General features: G+C 40.8%; 1 protein-coding gene across 22 annotated transcripts in view; it reads left to right on the forward strand.

The window, feature by feature from the left end:
• neb (nebulin) overlaps window positions 1–14654 on the forward strand; it is a 59351-nt gene that overhangs the window by 5489 nt on the left and 39208 nt on the right. For all 22 annotated transcript variants that reach the window (XM_027276135.1, XM_027276138.1, XM_027276133.1 and 19 more), the window contains 39 exons: window positions 864–971; window positions 1145–1252; window positions 1474–1578; window positions 1688–1792; window positions 1920–2024; window positions 3312–3416; window positions 4274–4378; window positions 4458–4565; window positions 5028–5144; window positions 5595–5696; window positions 5796–5903; window positions 5993–6097; window positions 6180–6278; window positions 6883–6987; window positions 7109–7216; window positions 7303–7416; window positions 7522–7719; window positions 8136–8243; window positions 8351–8449; window positions 8550–8654; window positions 8821–8928; window positions 9047–9358; window positions 9470–9676; window positions 9787–9891; window positions 9996–10103; window positions 10196–10507; window positions 10665–10871; window positions 11015–11119; window positions 11255–11362; window positions 11459–11770; window positions 11962–12168; window positions 12274–12378; window positions 12495–12602; window positions 12692–13003; window positions 13195–13401; window positions 13540–13644; window positions 13761–13868; window positions 13958–14269; window positions 14416–14622. In XM_027276135.1, the coding sequence (XP_027131936.1) occupies window positions 864–971; window positions 1145–1252; window positions 1474–1578; window positions 1688–1792; window positions 1920–2024; window positions 3312–3416; window positions 4274–4378; window positions 4458–4565; window positions 5028–5144; window positions 5595–5696; window positions 5796–5903; window positions 5993–6097; window positions 6180–6278; window positions 6883–6987; window positions 7109–7216; window positions 7303–7416; window positions 7522–7719; window positions 8136–8243; window positions 8351–8449; window positions 8550–8654; window positions 8821–8928; window positions 9047–9358; window positions 9470–9676; window positions 9787–9891; window positions 9996–10103; window positions 10196–10507; window positions 10665–10871; window positions 11015–11119; window positions 11255–11362; window positions 11459–11770; window positions 11962–12168; window positions 12274–12378; window positions 12495–12602; window positions 12692–13003; window positions 13195–13401; window positions 13540–13644; window positions 13761–13868; window positions 13958–14269; window positions 14416–14622 (5772 nt within the window). The remainder of the gene's footprint in view (window positions 1–863; window positions 972–1144; window positions 1253–1473; window positions 1579–1687; window positions 1793–1919; window positions 2025–3311; window positions 3417–4273; window positions 4379–4457; window positions 4566–5027; window positions 5145–5594; window positions 5697–5795; window positions 5904–5992; window positions 6098–6179; window positions 6279–6882; window positions 6988–7108; window positions 7217–7302; window positions 7417–7521; window positions 7720–8135; window positions 8244–8350; window positions 8450–8549; window positions 8655–8820; window positions 8929–9046; window positions 9359–9469; window positions 9677–9786; window positions 9892–9995; window positions 10104–10195; window positions 10508–10664; window positions 10872–11014; window positions 11120–11254; window positions 11363–11458; window positions 11771–11961; window positions 12169–12273; window positions 12379–12494; window positions 12603–12691; window positions 13004–13194; window positions 13402–13539; window positions 13645–13760; window positions 13869–13957; window positions 14270–14415; window positions 14623–14654) is intronic.

A 14654-nucleotide genomic window follows, 5' to 3' on the forward strand; every position in this document is an offset into this window, starting at 1 on the left:
TTTAACAATATTTATTATGTAATTTCACACATTTTGCAAAATCCTACAGGTGAATGGAGTAAAAGTAGTTTAATATTTTAATATATATCAACCTGAAACTTCTCCAGTTGATTACTTATATTACTTCAAGTTTTCAGTAATTTTACATTTAAATATGAAAATAAGGCTATCTGGCATATCTGCTAATGCTAACTTGTGGTGAAATCTACAGACACCTAAATGTGTATTCGGGTGTTTTTTTCTCTTAGACTGAAAGAAGACATGTAATGAAAGTAAAATAGAATAAAATAGTCCAAAACTGACAATGCTTTTGCATGTATTGTCTCGCCTCTTAGTCCCCTGTGGCTTTACTTCCCAATTCATGTTGCTCAGCTTGGCATTGCATGCAGCCCATTACGCTCATAGATATCGTCAGTGTTACTGTATACTCAGTGCTTCCCCTTCATTTCTGTTAGTTTTTGTTTGTCCTTCAATCATCCGTCATCCAGTGTTTCAGTGTCTCAGTACATAATCATGCTATTACTGTATCTTAACTAGCTGATTTCCATGTAGAATCATGATTTATTCATGTCCATTTTAGTCTTGACTTGAATCACTTCAACCCTTGAAGGTGAGTCATTAGAGTAGTAGGTATACTCTTAAAAACAACAAATTAATATCAATTTGGTGAGTGGTTTTCTCTTCAACTTGACAAGATCAGATTATTTAATCAACAAATCTGAGTCACAGTTTCAGAATAACTGAGAACATTTCTTTTGTTAAAATGTCTTTCTGTCCCTGGCCGATATGTTTCCTGTAAACAAGGAGTGTTGGCCCCTTTGTTAGTTGGGTAGTTAACACTATTTCCTTCTGTCCTCCTCCAGTCTGGATTGCCCACCAGGAAAGTCAGAAAGAGGGCCAAGGTGGATACTTCCAAGTTCATGACTCCGTACCTGGCCCACAGCCAGAAGATGCTGGAGCAGTTCAGCCATGTAAGTAACCAGTTTTGAGTCGAAATCAAGACCTAACTCTAGTCCCTAGTTACCAGTGTATAGTTGTGGGAATCAAGTATTTCTTAAAAAATTGGATAAACCTTTATTGTGAAATATTCAAGTTGTACTTTTATTTTATAAGTGTATATGATGACCATTGTACTTCTCGACAGAACAAGTACCGGCAAGCTTACGACTTGTCCAGAGGTACTCCTCCTGCCATCGTTACGGACACCCCTGAAATGATTCGCATCAGGAAAGCCCAGGAGCAGCTCAGCGAGGTACTACTGAGGACAACATGTTGCATAAAGTTTCAAAATGAGGGTTGAGTGGTTATTGGAATGGAAGATTTGAATCCCAGGAACAGTATAAGCATGACAGCATGAATGTAGAGCAGAGATTCATTGAGATTTTCTCTTAAATTTAGGTGTGATGATATGAAATGAATTTCTCAAACTTGCTCAGATCATAAATAATATAAAACTACACATATCACCACCAGGTTAAATACCGCATGGAGGGAAATAAGGCTCGGACAACAAGCTTGTACGATGGTGAGGCCAAAGAGGTCACCCATGTCAAGCGTGTATCTGAACTGATCAGCAAGGTGAGCGACTTGAACTGAAGTAACTTGTTACTCAACAATATACCAAGATGTGGAAAAAAACCACCATTTGAATGTGTTTAACACCAATGGTACTGCTTGTCCTTTACAGGTTCTGTACAGACAGAAGTGGGATGAGACTAAGGACAGGTACTTGCTGCCTCCTGATGCCCCTGAGCTGGTCCTGGCTGTGAAGAATGCTGCTAACTACAGCAAAGTAAGCACAATGTGGCATGCAAGAACTGTATTTTATGTCGAAGACGTCAGAAAAACATCTGGCTGTACGATCTGTTTCTAATTATGCAGTATGCATGAAGTAATTCATGACTTTACACCTTGTTCAGAAACTTTATACCGAGTCCTGGGATGAGGAGAAGACCATGTTCTACCCTTACAGCGACAGCCCTGAGCTGCGCAGGGTTGCCAAGGCTCAGGAGGTCCTCAGTGATGTAAGTTAAGTCTACTGACAACACACATTTTCAACTGCAATAACACAGAAAACATGTGTAGGAAATCTATACATTGATGACAAACTACTTACCTTTGATCAAATATGTAAGGATTATGGTATACAAAGGAGATTAGGAAATAGGATTATAGCTACAGCAAAATACAATGAATACAAGGATAAAATGGCTAAAGCAAACTTATATTTCCACAGTAAAACTGAATAAAATTGATCATGTTATAGCATGTTTGTTGTAAGTGTTGAAAGGGAACAGCATTCCACTGTGTTTGGAAGTGCTCAAAAGTGTAATAACTCTGTGAAAGTATAATGCGAGCCATTAGAGAATGTTCCCCTGCAATCAAAGGTCAGGATTGATAGATTCTGGACCAGAAGAATGATGAATGCTTTCTTTTGTAAAAATATATAAAAGCACTGTGAAGCAAAAGTAAAGTTATGACTGAAGGAGATTGCATAATGTCACGCTTTAGAAAGATTGACATATATTGTTGGAGGGAAAAGAAAACATTTATTTATTAAAATATGGAAACCTTTTTAAGAATTTTTAAAAGGTGAGAATATTGCAAAACATCAGTACTGCACTGTAAAAAAAAATGTCTCTAGATTTTTACGGTGTCATATTTCGAAACCCTTAGTTTATATGGTATTTTAAAGTATTTCAGATAGCATAAGGTAGTATTTCATATTGCTTAATTGTGGACATGTTGGCTGTGGCTCAGGAGGTAGAGCTGGTTGTCCAGTAATCAGATGGTTGGCAGTTCTTTCAGTCTGCATGTCAAAGAGTCTTTGACACCACCTGTGTGTGGTTTAAATATATACAAGGTGAAAACTGTTTTATAAATTCCACATAAATGCATTATTTCCCAAAACAATGTATATGGATACTGTAATTAAATGGGTTTTTATCCTTGTCATCCCAGTGATTCTATCAATGTTTGGTGCCATTTCTTGTAGTATTCTGATATGAAACAAAGTAGAATATCAAACATATGATTCATTCTAAAAAAATGAGTGATTTCAAACCATAATGGGAACTTCCCTGAACTGCTTTGAGAAGGTTATGAGAGTGCCATTCAGCATACCCCTGCACAGCCAAGCACATTTTCTCTGCCTTTTTTTTTCCATTTCAGGGTCCATTTGTTTGTGCTGAGTCAGATGTTTCATATGTACCATTTTCCACTCACATTGTCGGCAGTTAAAATGGTCATGTGTCCCTCCTTCTTTTCGTGTGTGTGTGTGTGTGTGTGTGTGTGTGTGTGTGTGTCTGCAGATCCACTACAAGAAGGGTCATGATGAGCGCAAGACCAAGTACACTTCCTTGGCTGATCCTCCTGAAGTGGAGCTGGCTAAGAGAGTGGCTGATCAGCGCAGTGATGTAAGGAGAACTATTTTAAACCAGCTGACAAACACACTATATAAGCATAAAAGAAATATAAGAAACACAGGAGGATGGAGGAAGACAACATGAGAAAGGTGCATACTTACAATTCAATTTAAGCCCAGGTCAGGTCTAGGATCTTAGTGGCTGTTATCTGGAGGGTTGGGCAGGGTAGAGTATTGCCTATTGTATATTCAGCTGAGAAAGCTACTCTTTGAAAGGCCTCATGGTCTTGTACGTTGCTGTTTCTGTGCCATACAGTGACGTTCACCATCAGGAAGGAAGGATTAATTAAATCCACCAGTATTAGCAAAAGCAATATTCAGTGCAAGGGATAAAAAAATAGAAATACTGTGGTATTTTCATGGCTGTAGATGTGTGGATCCACCATGGCACACATGGAAATGGTGTGGGATTAGACAGAATCCATGATCATACATACAGTATCCTCTCTTTTGTGTCCTCTGTTGGAGGCAAAAGCCCAGAATTTTTTCAGGGTCAGCTAATATTCTTCCACTCAAGACGGGTTTCAAACCACCCAACAGACACTCATTGCTTTCAGTCCCAAACTTACACTCTCCACAGTGCCCACATGAGGACCAAAGCCCTCACAGACAGACAAACCCTAAGCCACTGCTAGGAATAACTAGCCACCTGCTCTCTGATGTTACTGGCTATACTAAGCTGGAAGGGAGAGGCTGACAATAGGTTGAAATTACAGGGATTCCAGTCATTCCCAATGTGTTCCATTAACCAGAAGATTTCTCATGTTCCTCTATGCTCTACATGTCTACAACAGGGGTCATTTGTATGTGAAACACATCTTCTAATATTGCTTTTTATGTTTTCCACAGCTCAAGTACAAGGAAGATTACAACAAAAATGTGAAGGGTCAGTGGTGCGAGACGCCGTACTTCGATGTGGCCGTTGCCAGGGTGGCAATGGAGAACTTAAGCAATGTGAGAGTTTGCCACAACAGCACAGGCCAGTGTTTTCAGAACGGTTCAGGGTCTAACAGTCCACCCCTTCTCTTTTCAGAGGAAATACACGCAAGAGTTTGAGAACATCAAAGACCAAATTTATTTCATGCAAACAGAGACGCCCGTTTATGATACAAACAAGAGAGCTCGTATTGCTGCCAGCGAGGTAAGTACACACAAACACACACTCACACACAAAGGTATCAGAGTATTTTTATAGGTCCTATCTCATGTGGAAGACACGACAGCGAGTTTACCCTTGTAACAGTGAGTCAACTCACTCTGACGCAGGGATCACAGTGTTTTGTGCCCACACATGTACTGCATGACTGAGAGATTTGGTTCAATCTCAACTGCACAAACCAAGTGTGCAGTTTGACTGTTCCCCAGTAACAAAATATCAGACTACTTGAAGAAGCTTTTCAGCGACTGTATACCTCACAGCCTCCCACACATTCACACACAATGCAAACATGCGTCATCCAAGGAGACGATAAAGACACGTGTCCACCATGACTGACTGTACCAAAGTTATTCAGCGTCAGTGTAACTACCACATGAATAAACCTCAACAAAGTGCTTTGTTTTCTTCTTAATCACACTGTTCTCTGTGTTTCTTGGTCTTCAGGTCCAATACAAGAAGGAATACGAGAAGAACAAAGCGCAGTCTGACTATAACACGCTCCCCGCCACAGAGAACCCTCTCCTCAGACAGCTCAGATATGCTGGCACCATCCTCAGTGATGTAGGTGTCTGAAGAACACTGCCTAGAAAGGAATTTTTGATCACATCTGGTTTTATCTGAAGGGGGAACAAGAAAGATAAAATCTTTAACAAGTCCTACAGTAGTACCATCGCAGTCTAGCACTGCTGGCCTTCATGTCATGAGTAGACAGAGATGTTGCTTGCAAGAACTTGTTGAAGAACTTGAATTAGTTTTGTTAGGCTGCTAATTAAAAAAAAAGGTGCTAACTAAAATGACTGAGGTGGTTGTAGGTGTCTTTGTTTAGAGTGTGTGACATGAAGCTCCCCCCAGTGGGTTTGTCATATTAGTGGTGCTAAATCAAAAAGCATGGATATGTCACTTGCGCTGCCCTCTTGCATAGTTAGCGGACATGCTGATGTGTTGTTTGTGTTCATGAGTGTTTTGCTTGTGGTGCTTCTGTTCATTACGTGTTTTATATCTTCTTTGCAGAAAGTGTATAAGTCCAACTATGAGAAATCCAGGGGTTTCAGCATCAACTACTGTGACACACCCAAGTTTCAGATGGACTCCGTACTTAAACAGTTCACTGATGTAAGAATAATGAGTTAACGTGTTTCCTTTAACCCAAACCGATGATATTATTGTTTCATGATTTGAATAAATACATGTATTTCAATGTCTTTTTTTTAGGCACGTTACAAAAATAAGTATGATAATGAGGTGAAGGGCCACTACATTGGCAGCTATGAAGACGTTTATATGCTTCACTGCCAGAAAGTTGAGGAAATGAAGAATGAGGTAAATGATTTCCCTTTCCATTTTTTAAATCAAACCACTGATATACTTCATTACATATTTCCTCACTATTTGCATATTTTATCTTGCAGCAATTGTATAAAGCTGAGTATGAAGACATAAAAACAAGGTGCTTCTTCCCTCAAACAATTACGCCTCAATATGAAGCCACGAAGAAGCTTCAGGAGTGTAGCGATGTGAGTAGTACTTCTTTACAGATTTCTCTTGTCTTGTTACATTTATGTGCGTCACAAACCATTTCTCTTTTATGGTTTGCAGAAAACTTACCGTAAACATCCAGACAGAGTGAAGTTCACACAAGTGGTGGATTCGCCAGTTCTGGTTCAAGCCGCCATCAATGCCAAACAGCTCAGTGATGTATGTATGTGCATGTATCCTCTTGGTAATGTAACATACATTAGATTCTCATGAACTGAATCAGCCACAAGGTGCTGCATTATGCCTCAACATTTGAATTCTTTCTTACTTTATGTATGTTCTCATAAATCACATCAGTGATTCATATATGGTTGCATTTATATATATATATATATATATATATATCTGTCCATTTGTTTCCTGAAATTGCTACAATCACCAGCTAATGCTCTGTATTAAATTCTCCTAGATATGCAGATCACCTTAAAATGTGCCCAATCATCCACGTAGCCCAGCTGTCTTTCTGTGGGCACCATGGAAACTGGAGAGCCATCTCTCTGTAGTATAAATAGCAACAAGCATTCAGTTGGCCCAGAATAAACCCTGTGATCAGAGAGGGGCTGGAGAGGCAGAGAAAGGGACAGTGAATGTCTCAGACAGAGTCCAGCTAATACACTACTGCCCTCCAGTGACAGAAAACCAATTAACACGTTACCTCAACTTCTCTCCTGTCTTACTCTTCATGTACAATGAGCAGTGCACCGCAAACAGAGAAACCTTCAGAGTTTTGTCAAAATAAAACATCACTTTGTTCCTTTTGCAGCTGAACTACAAGGCAGAGTATGAGAAAATCAAGATGAAGTCCAGCCTGCCCCCAGACTATCCCTTCTTCATCCAGTCCAGAGTTAACGCTTTTAACCTCAGTGATGTAAGTGACTGCTTGTTTGTCAGTACTGTACACTTCACTTCTGGTGACCAACATGTGATTGCTATCAGCTTTAATGGTATTAATGTTTCATCTCCTGAATGGCACCATTCTCCCTTTACAGAACTGTTATAAGTATGATTGGGAGAAATCCAAAGCCAAAAAGTTTGAGGTCAAGGGCGACGCTATCTCGATCCTCGCTGCCCGTGCTCACACCAACATTGCCAGCGATGTAAGTATGCTACAATATCAGCCTTTTGCTTGTTACTTGCTTTTTTATGAATCTAGTAATTGATCACCTTTTGCTCTTCTTTGCAGGTTAAATATAAGAAGGAGTATGAGAAGAACAAGGGACACATGGTTGGTGCCCTCAGCATTAATGATGATCCCAAAATCTTACACTCTGTTCATGTGGCCAAAATCCAGAGTGACGTAAGTCGTTAGCTTGCTGTAGGGCTGAATGCCTCTTAATATTCATTTATCAGAGCTGATGAAAGGAAATCACTCCTGAGTAATTTCATCCTGATATCTCCACAGCGTGAATACAAAAAGGACTATGAAAAGGTAAAGACCAAGTACCATACACCACTGGATATGATTTCAGTCACCTTGGCCAAGAAATCCCAGGGCATTGCCAGTATGGCCGGGTATAGGAGCATCAGCACCAACTTCTTCTATCCCCCTGATGCTGTGCTGTTGGATTTGGCCAAGAAAGCCAACGTCATCCAGAGTGATGTAAGTATAGACAGATCTTTTGGTTGGTTGGTTTGTTTTTTTGAAATGAGATGTGATGAGACAAGGTAGGATAAGACAGACTTTAATGGTCCCCCACCAGAGAAATTCACTTGACCTGCTGTAGCGCTCCTTATTACATGGTGGGAGTAACAGTCTGTTGCTGCATCCTTTAAATTTGCATTCAGTAGATTCAATGTTTTATTGTCCATGATGTGGCAATCAACATACTGAGGGAAGAATGGACGTTAGGGTTATGGTTAAAGTCTCCAGAAATAAGGAGGAGAGTGGGTGCGATGACTACAACCGTGACACTACACTGTGAAAGAGTTCACAGGCCCCTGAAGCATCGGCCGAGGGTGGGATGTAAACAGTGTGTTCAATGACACCATTTGAATTTCTGTTTTTCTGCATCACAGAATGAGTACAAGGCTGACTACAACGCTTACACCAAGGGTACCCCATGGATCCCCTTCGGTTCCATAGATGTGGAAAAGAATAAGAAAGCTGGTGAGATCCTTAGTGAGGTATGTGCACAATGGTATCGTTTCAGTCTCCCCGGCACACTTTTACAAACACTTTTGACAGCTGGCATGATATATCACATAATGTGTTCATCAATTATTTCCTACAGAAAAAATACAGACAACACCCAGACACGATCCGATTCACATCTATTGATGACCATCCCGTCATGATGCAGGCCAAAGTCAACCAGCTTCAGAGGAGTGATGTGAGTCTACTCTCACTCTCACAGACCATTTTCTTTAAGATCACTTTTGAGAAGACTGTTTTATCTTTGATATGTTCTACATGACTTTTCCGCCTTACAGCTGTTCTACAAGAGAGGTCTAGAGGAGGTTCATCAGAAGTACTCTCTGCCTCCTGATGTACCTGAGTTCCTCCAAGCCAGGTGCAATGCCTACAACATCAGCAATGTAAGCCATAAAAATACTGCCCCCATATGTTGTGTTATATCCTGTAAATATACCTGAGTATACATATACTGTAGGTGTGTGTGTATGTAAGTATGCCGTGGATCCATGCCAAACTTATTCATTCTTATCTTTTGTTGTTGCTTTTAACTGTAATCTGTCATTTCAGAAATACTACAAACTTGCCTGGCAAGAGCATATCGCTAAAGGTTATGACCTGAAGCCTAATGCCATTTCTGTTGTTGCTGCCAAAGCTGCCAGACATGCTGCCAGTGATGTAAGTTTCCTGATACAGATTTACACTAGACATACATATACTACTTGATTGCATTCTATGGTTGATAAATTCTTTAAATGATAATAATTAGAGATGTTATGTGCCCTTTAACCTCCAGGTCCAGTATAAAAAGGCTTATGAGAAGGACAGAGGCCACCACGTTGGCTTCCGCAGTCTCCAGGACGATCCTCTGCTGGTTCACTACATGCAGGTGGCTAAGATACAGAGTGACAAGAACTACAAGAAGGACTACCATAAGTCCAAGCTGAAGTATCACACCCCAGTAGACATGATGAGCATGGCTCACGCCAAACATGCCTCAAAAGTGCAGACCTACGCTGGCTACAAGCAGCACCATCATAATTACTGCCTACTGCCTGGCTCAATGAGTCTGGACCTCGCCCGTAACATGAGCTTCAATGCCAGTGATGTAAGTTTAATTGTCATTTTTTTGGGTCTTTTGAATCATAAAGTAGGTAACTACTTGTGCTTCGGCAGTTCTGACACTTTGCATTTGTCGCTTGCCTCTGTTATTTTCCAGGTTAACTATAAAATGGATTATGAGAACTACGTCAAGGGAACTGGTTGGGTTCCTATCGGTTCCCTGGAGGTGCAAAAAGCCAAGGCAGCAGCAGCAGCTCTGGACGAGAAGAAGTACCGCCAGCACCCTGATACCATCAAATTCACCAGTGTCTCTGACTCCATGAACATGGAGCTGGCTAAGGCCAATGCCAAGATCCTTGATGCAGTAAGAAGGAAGAAACAAACTTACTTCCTCTAATATAAAGCTCATTATTTTAGTTTTTGAATTCCTTTTCAGAATAGACATAAACAAGTATCTTCCTTGTAATTGTGCAGAAAGCATATAAGGCCAGTGGAGAGAAGTTCATGCACACTTACCATCTCCCTCCCGATGTCCCTGAACTGATGCAAGCCAGATACAATGCTGTCAACATCAGCCAGGTTAATTGTGGATTCTTGTCTAGTACTTTCCAGCCTTTGTGCACCTATAAAATGTGTATATATATAAATAAAATTTGTAACATAATACTGGTCACTTTATTTAGAATTACTACACCTATCAACATCGTAAAGATCTGCTCAAAGGACATCACGTGAAGGAAGATGCTATTCCCATTGTTGCAGCAAAGTCTGGCAGAGATATAGCCAGCAATGTAAGTTGTGAATATATAATATAATAATATTATGTAAATGTTAGTGAACTCAATAATGTTATTCATACCCATGTTTTTTTTCTTGTATACAGTACAAGTATAAACTGGCTTATGAGAAGGCAAAGGGCCACCATGTTGGCTTCCGCAGCCTCCAGGACGATCCCCTGCTGGTTCACTACATGCAGGTGGCTAAGTTGCAGAGTGACAAGAACTACAAGAAGGACTACCACCAGGCCAAGCTGAAGTATCACACCCCAGTAGACATGTTGAGTGTGGTCCATGCCAAGCAGGCCTCTGCTGCTCAGACGATGGCTGGATACAAGCAGATCCCTCACAACTATTTCCTTCTGCCCGACAACTTGCACCTGAACCTGTATCGCAACATGATGGAGATTCAGAGTGATGTATGTTTTCACTTTTCATCTATATGTTACCATAGTGTAATGCCAGTATAATTGGTGCATGTATAAGTAAATGGGTAGGAATATGCATATTGATGACTGTGTAAACTCTTCTACAAATTGTTGGGATAAGAACATGCTTTTTTGTATATCCTGACAGAATGTCTACAAGTCAGATTACACCAACTACTGCAGAGGCACAGGTTGGGTCCCTATTGGTTCTGTGGATGTTGAGAAGGCCAAAACTGCTAAAGCCGCACTGGCTGAGATTGGCTACCGCCAGCATCCCAGCACTCTCAAGTTCACAAGCAAGACCGATTCCATGAACATGACTCTGGCAATGGCCAACACCAAGCAGATGAACAACGTAAGAATGCCTCCTCTTGATAGAAAATGGAATTCTTTTGCATCTCTTAAAATGTGTTGAAATATGCAAGTTGCACTAAAATGTCTCCTACAAGAACCTTGCAAGAATTCACAGATTTGACTGTTCTTTTTCCTTCCCTCTAGACTGCATACAAAGCTTCCGGCGAAAAGTTCATGCACACCTATCATCTGCCAGCTGACAGCCCTGAATTCCTCCAGGCTAAGTTCAACGCCCAGACCATGAGCGAGGTCAGAGCACAATATATTTATTGCAAATCAAAGTTAGACACATGAGGAATATGACTTGCCTGAAATGCCAAGAGTATGTATATCAGCATCATCTATGAACAAAACATGTTGCTAACACTGTTTGTTTTTCCACAGAGTCACTACAAACACAAGTGGCTGGAAGATATTGCCAAGGGATATGACATGAAGCCTGACGCTATTTCCGTCCTGCATGCCAAGCATGGCAGACATATTGCCAGCAATGTATGCAAATCATAAATCTACACCACCTTTTTGTCCATTTGACTGAAACAGTTACTGTATGTACAGGTAACTAACTCATTTTACTTTTTCTTTCAGGTCCAATATAAGAAAGAGTATGAGAAGGACAGAGGCCACCACGTTGGCTTCCGCAGCCTCCAGGACGATCCCCTGCTGGTTCACTACATGGAGGTGGCTAAGTTGCAGAGTGACAAGAACTACAAGAAGGACTACCACCAGGCCAAGCTGAAGTATCACACCCCAGTAGACATGTTGAGTGTGGTCCATGCCAAGCAGGCCTCTGCTGCTCAGACGATGGCTGGATACAAGCAGATCCCTCACAACTATTTCCTTCTGCCCGACAACTTGCATCTGCAGAGGTGTCGCAACATGAACATCCAGTCAAGTGACGTGAGTTGCAGTTTTATCAGCGTCTTTCAGAGTCAAAACCATGTCTGAAATGTAACCACCATGAAATACATTCTGTCTTTATTTACATAAAAAAGTTCAAAAACGTTTAAGGAAGTTCTTGTTATTGACCTCAACTTCAGAACTAATATGCACCATAACAACCTCATTGTCTTATTTATTTATTTTTTCAGAGTGATTACAAGTCTGAATGGAACAACTACATCAGAGGTATTGGATGGGTCCCTATTGGCTCAATTGCAGTTGAGACTGCTAAAGTTGGCGGTCAGATTCAGAGTGACAACAAGTACCGCACTCATCCATCCAACTTCAAGTTCAGCAAACTGATGGACTCCATGGACTTGACTCTGGCTACTGCCAACAACCAGATCATGAACAAGGTGCAGCATGTTCAACTGTAGCTCAAAGTGCAAGGCTAACCAAGATTACCAATCTCAGTTATAACCGCTGTCATTCATTTGTTTTTCTGGTGTCTTTATTTACAGCAAGCATACACTGCAGCTTGGAACAAGGACAAACTGACAGTCCACGTCATGCCAGATTCTCCTGAGATTGTCCTGGCCAAGGCCAATGCCCTCAACATGAGCAATGTAAGGCATTAGATTACAGAACATTATATAATATCTTTCAACTAATTTTATTTATTTTTATTTATTATCTTTATTATTTATTGTTATTTTATTCATTTAAATATATGTTTCCACAGAAACTTTACAAAGCCGGTGTTGTCGAGATGGCCAAGAAGGGCCACAACCTCAAAGCTGATGCCATCCCAATTAAGGCTGCCAAATCTGGTACCACTATTGCCAGTAATGTAAGTTCAAAACAAATTCCTGTCTCAAATCAAGATAGTCAATTGTAACCTACCATGCATTGTAAACAAGTATTTATTTACTGTTACAGTACAAGTACAAGTTGGCATACGAGAAGGCCAGAGGCCACCACGTTGGCTTCCGCAGCCTCCAGGACGATCCCCTGCTGGTTCACTACATGGAGGTGGCTAAGTTGCAGAGTGACAGGAACTACAAGAAGGACTACCACCAGGCCAAGCTGAAGTATCACACCCCAGTAGACATGTTGAGTGTGGTCCATGCCAAGCAGGCCTCTGCTGCTCAGACGATGGCTGGATACAAGCAGATCCCTCACAACTATTTCCTTCTGCCCGACAACTTGCATCTGCAGAGGTGTCGCAACATGAACATCCAGTCAAGTGACGTGAGTTGCAGTTTTATCAGCGTCTTTCAGAGTCAAAACCATGTCTGAAATGTAACCACCATGAAATACATTCTGTCTTTATTTACATAAAAAAGTTCAAAAACGTTTAAGGAAGTTCTTGTTATTGACCTCAACTTCAGAACTAATATGCACCATAACAACCTCATTGTCTTATTTATTTATTTTTTCAGAGTGATTACAAGTCTGAATGGAACAACTACATCAGAGGTATTGGATGGGTCCCTATTGGCTCAATTGCAGTTGAGACTGCTAAAGTTGGCGGTCAGATTCAGAGTGACAACAAGTACCGCACTCATCCATCCAACTTCAAGTTCAGCAAACTGATGGACTCCATGGACTTGACTCTGGCTACTGCCAACAACCAGATCATGAACAAGGTGCAGCATGTTCAACTGTAGCTCAAAGTGCAAGGCTAACCAAGATTACCAAGATTACCAGTCTTGGTTATAACCAATATACCAATCTTGGTTATAACCACTGTCATTCATTTGTTTTTCTGGTGTCTTTATTTACAGCAAGCATACACTGCAGCTTGGAACAAGGACAAACTGACAGTCCACGTCATGCCAGATTCTCCTGAGATTGTCCTGGCCAAGGCCAATGCCCTCAACATGAGCAATGTAAGGCATTAGATTACAGAACATTATATAATATCTTTCAACTAATTTGATTTATTTTTATTTATTATCTTTATTATTTATTGTTATTTTATTCATTTAAATGTATGTTTCCACAGAAACTTTACAAAGCCGGTGTTGTCGAGATGGCCAAGAAGGGCTACAACCTCAAAGCTGATGCCATCCCAATTAAGGCTGCCAAATCTGGTACCACTATTGCCAGTAATGTAAGTTCAAAACAAATTCCGGTCTCAAATCAAGATAGTCAGTTGTAACCTACCATGCATGGTAAACAAGTATTTATTTGGTGTTACAGTACAAGTACAAGTTGGCATACGAGAAGGCCAGAGGCCACCACGTTGGCTTCCGCAGCCTCCAGGACGATCCCCTGCTGGTTCACTACATGGAGGTGGCTAAGTTGCAGAGTGACAAGAACTACAAGAAGGACTACCACCAGGCCAAGCTGAAGTATCACACCCCAGTAGACATGTTGAGTGTGGTCCATGCCAAGCAGGCCTCTGCTGCTCAGACGATGGCTGGATACAAGCAGATCATTCACCAATACAATGTCCTGCCCGATGCCATGAACCTGCAACTTGCTCGTAACATGCAGTTCATCGCCAGTGATGTATGCAGAAATTCTATTTTAATCATCTAAAAATGATAATGATTAAAGATTTTAAAACTAAAACATCAATGTTACTATTAGCTAGAATGATAGCTAGCTGTGTTGAATTGTGAAGTAATACTATTTCTATTGATGTTCCTCTTCAGAATCAGTACAAGAGTGATTATGATAGCTTCATGAAAGGAATAGGATGGGTTCCTATTGGATCGTTGGATGTTGAGAGATCAAAAACAGCTGGCAAAATCTTGAGTGATAGCGGATACCGTCAACACCCTAGCAACTTAAAATTCACTAAGGACATGCAGTCTATGGATCTGATGTTGGCCACTGCCAACAATCAGATTATGGATAAGGTACTGGATAAGACTTTCTGTGAAAATAGCAC

Source organism: Larimichthys crocea, unplaced genomic scaffold (genome assembly GCF_000972845.2).
Source record: "Larimichthys crocea isolate SSNF unplaced genomic scaffold, L_crocea_2.0 scaffold319, whole genome shotgun sequence".
NCBI lineage: Eukaryota > Metazoa > Chordata > Actinopteri > Sciaenidae > Larimichthys > Larimichthys crocea.